We start from the raw sequence: 10,856 nt of genomic DNA, 5'->3' as shown, positions 1-10,856 counted from the left end.
AAGATTAATTTGTTTAAACAATATCCAGTTAAAGTCAGCTGATGAACTACTGTATCTAACTTAAACATCTTTGAAGGGTTCTATTTTCAAAACAAAAGCATTCTTTGGGATACATACTTAAATTACATTACATAAAGGTATACAAAGAACAAAGGAAGGTTAAATTATTACTACAAGGACATATAAGCAATGTGGACACTAATATATACAGTACCTAAAATTTTCATATATAAAGCATTCTTAAAAATCAAGTCAGATTACTTTCATTTCTTATATCTAAAACAAAGAAGAAGAATGTTATGCTCGGGCCTTATGAACAGCATGGTATGCATTCCGAATGAGGGCATATGGGAAGCAGGCCTCCAAGAGATCCATGGTCAGGAATGGAGACTGTACAACAATCTGGAAAGAAACACCAGGATATGATACCTTTAATGTCACTAGTTGTGGTTGTATCTGAGACACCTACGGTATCCCTTATTACTAATCTGAAAGAATAATACTGCTATCACCCCATCTTTCCTTGTTGAAGGGTATAGTCTAAAGCGTGCCTCTAGCAGTATCTTGATATCATTCAACTGATTTTTTTCACTAGCTTTTAATCTAATGCTTTAATACCCTCCTATATAGATCATGTGCAAAAATCTTAAAATCTGAAGCAACATTAGGCAATGTTTCCTATATGAATAGAACCTTCCCTAAAAACTCCACATCCAATACCAGTCTTGGATTTCAACCAATCTGTAAAAATCAGAGTGGTATTCAAGTGTCCTGGTGTATGCTTTTGAGACAGGTACCCGAACTCCTCAGATTGATCATTTTAAAAAAACATTCAAAACAATTTCTGATGTAGCTATACTGGCAGGGAATTGGGGAGGGAGAATTTTGTACAATAAAAGCCCTCACTGCAGTAGCAAAATCGGACAATAAAAATCATAAGGTATCTTTCCCACATCAAAAAACAGTGTTTGTCAATGACGGAATGAAAATGTGACAACCAAATAATTAGAACATTACTGTGCAATTCTGTAAACAAAACTTTGTACAGTAATTGACATTTTAAATGTAAAAAGAGCACCGTCATAAGGTACAATAACAGTTTTTGTATTTTAAACTTACTTGGTGTAGCAAAATATATGTAGCATCTCGATTCTTGATGACATCTTTATCATTCTCTCTTCCCAATCGAAGGAGACTTGATGATGCTAACTGTAAGTAATGAATGATCAAATCTTATTAGATAAAAAAATCTGCAAAATGCATCAATTAAGTATAATTCACAGGTTTCAGCTGGAGAATTTCACATTTGCTATGAACTGAAGGCATCTTGAACTTGGTAAGCAAATAGAATACAGTAGTATATTATACTATGAACCTAAATAGTACAGTAACTTACAGCCAAAAATTCTTTCAACCTCTCCTCAATGTCTTGTGCTCTCCCACAGTATGTGAATAATGCTGCAAACAGGGTATTCACAGCCTGAGCCAAACAATGGGAATTATTTGCATGTGCACCATATGCTGTTTTATAAACCTGAAAGAATCGAAAAAAAATAAAATCTTCCCCAAACAAAAAACTAAAGTAAAACTATTTTTATTTCATTTCTGTTAAGATAATAATGCATGATGCAATGATATTTGTGTTGTTATCACATGGCATCAATCATAAACATACCTAATATCTGAGCCTTGACTATCCTGAGGTCACTATTCTTTCATCTAGACTAGAGGTATGTATCCATCCTTCAACTTTCTTTTTAAGAACTTTCTGTGCTATATCAGCTTTGCTTGCTCCTCCTAGGCGTTTAATTGTTGCCAGGGATCTGACTATCCAGTATTTATCAATAACTTTTTTATTCAAGCTCATTTAATCAATCTTTTCTCTTACTCCAGTTTACAGTAATTTAAAAATTTAGTAGATATAGATACAGCAGGTTTCACCTGGATCACTGGCTTCACTAGTGTCACCTCTGAGTAATAATCCTTTATACCTAAAGTAACTTTGTTTCCTCATGGGACTGCCCTATTCCAATACATTATTCATTGGTTATTTCTTGAAATATTTACTGATTTTGAAAAAGATTTTAGATGTGTATATTATGCTTATTGGCAACGCCTGGTTACGCAGTTAGTGCCAACAAGTAGGCTGCTTTGTTAACTGGTTTATTCCTGTCTAACTACATTTGCTTTTTTGCCACATAATTTTCTGACTTTTTGGATATTTTGCACTTTTTGGATTATTTTCCTTATTTTTATTTTCTTTGCTAATTTTTCCTAAAATTATCAATCTGTTTCAGTTAATTTAATGACAAAAATAAGATGGATGACGGACACATACCTGCACAACATAAATGCCTATTCAGTACACAACCCTCTGTCTGGCAGAACAAATATGAGTGAACCCAAGATATTCTGGACACTATGTTACAGTAGAAATCAGAATGAGTAATGGGTTGGTGGGAAATACCTGATCAAAGTTGTAAAAATATAGTTTAATTCAGTTATTATTATTATCTTTATAAACTGAGCTCCACTTAAGCTAAGACCTGTTTAAAATCAAATATCTTACCGTACTATCCATACGAGCTAGCTTGGGAATGGATACAGCTACAAATACCATCAACAAACACGTGCTAACAAATTCTTCATCAGGACTTCTGTAGCAATATGAAAGACAATGACATGTTAGCTCAATTTTTGGTGGATACAATGCAGTACTGTAACAGTTATGCTTTACTATATAACCATAACCAATAATTTACCCGAGCCAAAAATTAAGACCTAAGGCTTAATATAAATACCTGTTTGGGCATCTTCAATATAATAATTTAAGCATAGTGTTGATGTTTCTAAAACAACCAAAAAATATCAGACACAGGACCAACAGCTTACCATTTTGTGTGTTCTCAATACATGTACCAGTGCTGGGTCTACTTCACAAGGGTGTCCCGCAGCAGAAGACATCTCATTAACCAACTGCAACACATGGCATAAAGATGAGATATGCAAACATACAAATAATCTTAATATGCATTACCCAGAGGTAGTAAAAATATTTCAGCACTGTAAGAAAATTTTCTAGGTACGTATATAATTTATTTTCTTTTTCAACAGAGAAAAACCAAGGTATAAATCACAATATGACCAAAAAGCAATACTCCAAAATACATTTGTTAAAACAAGATGCTATAGCAAGCCATAAGATCTTATTTATAATATTACAAAATAAACCATTTAACTCATTATAGTATTTACAACTCAGGCCAATAAACTGAAATTAGGAATAAAAGGCAACAAATAATTGTCATACTATTTAAAACTTGGCACAATATACACATTACATTAAAAAGAAATTTTAAAGAATAAAGCTATTACTCAGTAAAAAAAAAAAAAAAAGCCTAAACATTAACTGAGGATCACAACTCCAGTTTAACCCAACATACTTAAACAGTAAAATCACTAATGGGACCTTCCTCAGCAGTGAACTAAGACTGATGTATATATTAATAAAACAAAAAGCTGACAATAAAATGGTTAACTTACAATTAAATTTCATAAGATATTAGATTTGAAAATTTTCCTGAGAGACTACTTTTCGAGAACTGTAATACTTACACAAAACACCTATTTCTCATCTTTTGCGTTTAATTAGAATAACATCAGATACTTTACTTTTTTCACCTTAAAAAATTAAAAATATCATTCTTTTAGTTACCATGTTTTAAGGTTCTTTGCTGTGAACCAAAACTTTATGGACCCACATAGCAATGATATATGAGGTGTTGATTTAATGACCGGATAAATATCCACACTTACCAAACAATGTTTTCATTGCAATATAATCTAAAATATTTTATATATAACACTGTCTTTGACAACTGGTACCAGTTTGTTCAAAGTACAGACACACCCTACTTACAAACTAGTTATCTTCTGGATGGCATTTTGTATGCTGAACTGTTTGTAAGTTGGTTACTGTACTCTTCATGCCTATTCAAGTACAGTATGATATAAAGTCAATACATACAGTAGCTGGCAAAGGGGAGTGCTCTGAACACAATTTTAATTTGCAACCCTGTTTCTTTATATCTGAATGTTTGTAAATTGAATGTTCATAAGTAGGGTGGTGTCTGTATACACAATTAACAAAATTTATGGTAAACTTGCATAAGACTATAGAAGTTAAGATACACAATACCAAGAAGTTAAAAACACAACAAAATTTCCAGCATTCGAAATTACAGAAAGGTGCATATTTCCATATTAAGTGGATACATAGACCTATTGACAGCTAACCTATTTCAATAACAGAATAATTTCTCAAATAATGATAAATAGTAACAAAATTAATATTGTCGATCATAAGCTTTTTAACATCTGTGTGCCTAATATGTTACTAAATGAATTTCAAAGCCATCAATGCAATAACAAATTGAGGTTTACTTTAAATATTTCTTTAAAAAATAATGGAGTTCCTCAATAAGCACAATAATGAAAATGATCGGTAACTGGCAATTCGAAATACAACTTCAATAAAGTTAACAGTTGACATTAGTCTAAAATTAAAAGAAAATTTTCTTGATGATATGGGGAGTGCTATCTTCACTTGTTTAAAAGCTTGCATTCATAAAATAAAGACTGCAGAAAATGGCACGGATTATATAATGCTAATCAAATCTGCAACGAAAACCTCATATTCAGAGATAAGAATATTACTATTTAAGTAAAAATTTCATTTTCATATACAGACAGTGCTTGAGCATGCACTCTGCATAAAAACTCACGGAAAAATTATTTTTACTTACCCTTCCTAATGTGATACTGGCTAATATTAAGACAAACACTACCAAGAGATCCAACAACACCAGCAAAATATGAAATAAAACAAATACAGTCACTGCTGATCAATGGATGAGTCTGCTGGTAGGCCCAAGAAGTGATGGAAAGTGAAGCTTCTTCATTGTCTATACACACTGGAGATTTGTACGTATGATGGCTGAACAGAGATGGTACAACAGTGGGAAAAGGTGGTACCTTGTGCAAATGCCTTTGGGTTACCCTGACACCAAACAGTAGGTGAAAACTCAGGCTACAATTTCTCCAACACGGCAGAATCCGCAGGCCAATTCAAAGTCAAAATTTCTTGAGCATTGTTCCTTTTTAAATGATAATCCACACTCCAATATTGGGTTTAATCAGTTTTATTGTGTTACTATCAAGCTCATTATTTCATATACCCGGTATTCTGCCACAAACTTGTTATAGTAAGTTTCACAGAATTTGTATGTGTAATCACTAATAGGAATACCGGTACTCATGATCTTGTCACCCTAACTGAATCTTTGGCTGGTTAATTGGCTCCTTCCTTACCTTTTATTTCTACATGGGATAGAACACAAAATTTCGGCATTTTTACCATCTTCATATAATTTGTAAAGTGGAAACTTCATCTGCTGTGCAAGGGTATTACTTTTAGTAATATAATTTTGAATGGCTACTACTACATCACCTCTATTCACGGTTACTGCCTTTGGTGCTCTTTTACCAGAAATGAAAACTGATATATAACATTTGGGAAAACTCCCTTGAACACTTTCAAAAGTTCTATTTTAATAGGAAACTTTATCTACCATTCCTTGCTTATGCATACAGAATTGGGGTGAGATGTTCACAATAATCATGATTTTCACTTGTCTTTACTATACGTGGAATAACAATTTCCTTCCAAAACACATACAGGTTTTTTCCACTGCCTTTACTGTAAATTTGGGGAGGACTCCCTATAGTTAGCATTATGTGGATAGGCTATAATAATACCACTTATTTAGTGTGATGGCCTTTCAAATATTTTCTTATTTAGAACATAAAGTACAAATTTACTTGTTTTTCATCTAAATCAGTTCCTTTTATCTATCTATTAAACCAATGATCAAGTCACACAATCGTAACTGCAAAAAAAGTTCTTTGCTACAGTGGTTTGATCAGAAAAATACTGGAAATTGCCCATCTACTGAGAGGAAAACTGAAATTGGGAATCCTTGACAGTGTTTATAAGAGCTTTACAAATTCATGAAATATGAGAGGGGGAGGGGGGTAACTAATGCATAGTTTTGGGTTCAAGCAGCATATGTCTTAGATTACCATACTTCTGCTTGTCAGACAAAAGACAGTGAGCCTGGGGATAATCAAGACTATGAACGAGGGCATAAATGAGTATATGGCTGATGGGGTTGTGACAAAACAAATACAAACTGAAATACATGTGGTACCAATGGATTTAATGGTGATGAGTGATGCGTAATGTCTCTACTTAAGAATATAATGCTGAAAAATGTGATTAAGCTTACACAGAAGTACACCTGGAAGGATACTGGGTATAATTAAATGAATAAAGGCCTAAAATCTTACTTTTTGTTAAACAATGGCCTAGTGTAATTTTACACTATGATATGGTTTCTCATGTACCACTTTTTACACATGGACATCCCGAATTTTAAAAAAGTACCAGTTTTGAGTATACAAATGTCTTTTTGACAACCCATTTCTGACTCAAGCATACAAACAGCATTAAAATAAATTCTTTAAAAATATATTACATAAATTTCTCCTGCAACAATAAAGCAGATACTACACTTGGATGTTATTCAAATCTGAATAATATAGTACATATTAAATTTTTTTATGTTTTGTGCACAAAAATCATATGGTGTTAGCCAGAAAGAATCATCAATAGCTGAAATAATTCTTGAATTTTCCTCTCAGGTGAATATTAATTGCTGGGAAGCCCTGTACTCACTACGTCAGAAATGTCATTGCTGTCTGGATGAAGTAAAATGACTAAGAAGACAACTACTCAGGTAAATAAGGAAGAATGTCTTCTTGGTACAAATAACACCACTTAAGAAGGATCATTTTTCTTTTCCAATAAGCAACGATTGCTTTTGTAGAGCTTTCTGCAAGTTTGCAAAAACTTGCAGACACTCAATTTAGATCCTTCTAGGCCACAGTCATTGTTGCATGAACCCCTGGTTTCATAGGTCTAATACTGAATTGTTTATTGTTTTGTCTAGGTTTGGGAAGAAGACTCTTGGTACAAATAATAGAACATTCTTTAATCACATTTCTTTCTCCATAAACCTATTATTCCTTAAGTAAAAGATCATGTAGTGCCTGAAAGCACTGAAGACTACCAGCAGTCACGAAATGCACAGCAACAATTTCAATTAAAATTGCTTGTAATCTGGACATTTTCATCAATTCATTAAAAAAAATGTGGTACCCAATGATTCTCCAGTAATGAGGAAGAAGGACAAAGAAGGTGAGTTAGGGCAATAAAGATGAGTATCTCCTGTCCCTTACCCAAGGACTAAACAAAACCTAACCTGATGCTACTACTGGTCCTATGGAAAACATACAGAAATTTATGTGAAACTTGACTGGCATTCAAAATTGTAAGGACATCAAGATATATCTTGCACAGTAACGAGGTTGACAGTGCCACTATTTTGAGATCTTTAATTTTCATTTGGAATTTTGTTCCTCATAGACTTTCTCATGATCTATTAAAATTACTTGCCTTACCCAAAAGAATAGTGTTCGCATTCACTTTATTCTTCCAAAGATACTTGATCAAAGTTCTTCCTGCAAATCAGATGATGTACAGTGATTACCTTATGGTAATTCTTAGAACTTAGCTTGAAAGAGCATGAAATTTGCCAACCTGATGAGCAGAGGCAAAAGCTAGCAGGCACGTTTTTTATAGTTAATGTTGATCCTGTTGCTCTTGGAGAGGAACCATCAAACTTTTAAGAAACATGCACAAATTTCAACAAAGAATATGCTGACATATCCTCCTTATTCAGGGGAAGTACCCAAATCTAGACCATAAAATTTAGGCACTTATGCTATGGGAGAAAAATATAGAAATTCAACTCTGCTACATAGGGAATGGAGGCTTTGTCAGCATCAAAGCTCCTTCCACTATATAAAAAGGAGATTTCCTTTTGTTTAGCACAAATTAAAGGTGGATCTCATTCTTGGATAACAATGATGACTTCAGCTTCTAACAGTTCTTATTAAAGCCTGACTCGATAACACCCAAGTGGGAAGGCTAAAAGTGTCATGTTTCATGTGGAACTGTCTACAGAAGAGCTGGTGTAAGAGTTTCTCCCACTGTGGAAGGGACCTAAAAACATCTATCAAAAGGGCCAGAGGGTCTACACACCAGCCTTGTAGAACCAAAAGGGGGCAACTAGGGTAACCAGAACACAAGAAGTGTAATAAACTTTCTCCACTACAATAAGAGTTGTCCCAATACTTGGTGTTCATTTTCAATACTTCTGGGTATGGTAGATCTGAACAATAATTCAGCATTTACTGTTCATGTAAGGGGAACTGATCCAGAATAAAATACGGGTAACTAGTTTCTTTAGGTAGAAAAAATAAAAGCAAGATGATCTATTATTCAATTGCCACATCTAAGCAAGAGCAGCTCAAGTCTAGATACAGTTTTCCAGAGGAGAAAACCTTTGAATGATCTTGAGCAGTTTTAGTGTTTAGATCTGTTCCAAAAAATGTGGTCCTCTTGGCTGGATGCTGATATGTGGTCATCATGGCTAGATAGAGGCTGAGGTCCTCAGGCTCAGACACATAAGCCCAACCATAAGGAAGGGCTATCAACAGTTTTGTCAGTAAACACGAAGTCATATACAAATCACTTTCAAGCTTGCCTCGCTTAGAGGAATGTGAAGTGGTCACAGGCCTTAGAAAAATCAAACAAGCATGCACTATCATTAGATGCCCTTGAGTTTTGGTAGCATTTCCTGTAATAGAATGCTAACTGGGATGCAGACCAATCTTTGCATATCTCACACAAGCCCTTGAAGAGAATCCTGACCTTTATAGCATCATACATGGATCTCTTTTCAACATTTCCATGAAACTTTGGCAATGGTTTCTGGATCTTCTATATAAGTGGTGGGTTTGTGTTGAGGCAAATAATACCTTAATCAACTCTATCCAGAGTATCAGACCTTTAACCAATACTACTGTACTTATAGTTGCCTACACAGCAATGGCATTTGTTACATAATGAGTGAGGGAGCTCACACTAAAGGGGAATACACATCATACAGGAAGACTCAATATCAACTTGTCTACTGGTGATTGATTTCTCACTTCCACCACAATATTCCAAACTAAATTAAGTATTTCAAGTTGTACCATACAGGTAAGTATAAGGAAAGATAATGCTATGACTTGGATATAATGTCATGAATAAGGTTAAAATTCCACCTGAATACACCGCAAAACCTTCCAGTCATAATTAAGACAATCCTATCTCTTCAATAAACAGCAAATGGAAATAAATCTACAACTAAACACTTCACTCAATTTACATAATCACTAACAGTAAAACTAGAGTTCAACTAAAATTGGGAGGTTGATATAAAAAGGTAATGTCAGTACAGTTTCAATTCAAAATCATCTACAAGGTTAATAAAATACAACCTATACACAAATAACCAAAACCAACAAAAAAAAAAAGATTAATCCAATAAAACAGGTAAATGCAAACACAAACTGGTTGTAGCACTTAAGCTTTAGCCTCAAAAGAAATCAATAGCTGGCTACAGACCTTATCAAATATCAACTGACCATAGCAAGAAGGAAGACAAGGCATGTGAAAACTAATATGCAAAACCCAAAATCAAGAGAAAGGCCAAGTGTACATGAAATATTTACTAGATATTTTTCAACACAAATATAAAATCTAAAAGAAAATGCTCTAATTTGAGCAATACTATAAAGGAAACTTCAAATTCTCATCACACAGCTTGGTCTGACCCTTTTCAAAGAGAATACATACCATAAAAGACTGAAGGATAAAATTATGATTATTTCATTATAAACATAACAAATATCAAAACAAGAAAAAAAAAGATTAAATACATGAATGGGGATAAAAAGTTATAAGTACTATACGTATTAGGAAATAAAAGACTGAAGACGTGCATAAGCAAGAAAACCTTAAGTCCCAATTTCTTTGAGTTAAATTACATGGCTGCAAAGATTCCTGAAATGGCTGAATGATCAGAATGCAGTGACAAAACATGTAAGGCTTTACTTCTAGAAGCTAACCAAACATAAGCATTTGTCACTTCATATCCATTGTAAAGGTTATTTAATCTTATTATAACACCATCACCAATCAACTGATCTTCAAGCAAGTCAAAAAAAGGACAAGGATAAGCTGCACTTGAAACAATCCAATTGATAACAGGCAAATGAAATTCTCTGTGACATATTCTAAACATTCTACCATGAAGAGGCACTTATTTGAGAATCCTTTTCATGACCTACAGATCATATGACAGCATTCAGTCATAGAATTGGATAACAACCCCCTAATCTCACCACCACCAACTCTTACTTCCACCTCCTCCAGAGCATGCTAAAAAGAACTCACTCTCGGCTAACCTGTAGCTTAATGTTCTCAATCTGCTCATGAGCAACAACCGCATCATATGGGAAGGAACAGCATATTAGTATTTAGTCCACCAATGCTTTCCAGTGTATTCTTAAAATGGTATAATTTCAATCACTGCTCTTTTCTATAATATTATACTGTGCACTAGAGATCTGGAATATTTTCCTCATTAGAACACCTCACTTCCTTAAATGGCTTCTAAATCCCACACAAGATATATCTGATACCATAACGTTATACACCTACAGTAATGAGAAGCACCTTCAACATTTTACTATGGTCATCAACTTTTCAGTGCCTGAAAAAAAGCTTTATGAAACTTTTTACAAAATGCTCCACAGCTGAATGTGTCCTCCCAGGTGTTTGA

The 10,856-nt window shown here is 33.9% G+C and overlaps 1 protein-coding gene across 1 annotated transcript; it reads right to left on the bottom strand.

The window, feature by feature from the left end:
- Positions 1–280: 280 nt before the first annotated feature.
- LOC135212794 (membrane-associated protein Hem-like) lies at positions 281–10,523 on the bottom strand. Its single transcript, XM_064246566.1, has 6 exons — positions 10,433–10,523; positions 10,060–10,219; positions 2,570–2,717; positions 1,397–1,534; positions 1,120–1,209; positions 281–402 (listed from the first exon to the last, which is right to left on the bottom strand). The coding sequence occupies exons 1-6, from the start codon at positions 10,521–10,523 to the stop codon at positions 298–300; spliced, it is 732 nt and encodes a 243-aa protein (XP_064102636.1). The 3' UTR covers positions 281–297.
- Between the last annotated feature and the right edge of the window lie 333 nt (positions 10,524–10,856).

Source organism: Macrobrachium nipponense, chromosome 41 (genome assembly GCF_015104395.2).
Source record: "Macrobrachium nipponense isolate FS-2020 chromosome 41, ASM1510439v2, whole genome shotgun sequence".
NCBI classification, from domain to species: domain Eukaryota; kingdom Metazoa; phylum Arthropoda; class Malacostraca; order Decapoda; family Palaemonidae; genus Macrobrachium; species Macrobrachium nipponense.
The sequence above is the reverse complement of the archived record's forward strand: the minus strand, read 5'-3'. Positions and strand labels throughout refer to the sequence as shown.

Excerpts from the sequence above, each read along its gene's own strand:
- LOC135212794 (XM_064246566.1), bottom strand. The coding sequence starts at position 10,523 with ATGCGGTTGTTGCTCATGAGCAGATTGAGAACATTAAGCTACAGGTTA. Across the intron at positions 10,220-10,432 it reads ATGCTCTGGAGGAGGTGGAA|ATCAGTTGATTGGTGATGGT; the intron begins GTAAGAGTTGGT and ends ACTTGCTTGAAG. Across the intron at positions 1,210-1,396 it reads GGTTGAAAGAATTTTTGGCT|TTAGCATCATCAAGTCTCCT; the intron begins GTAAGTTACTGT and ends CATTACTTACAG.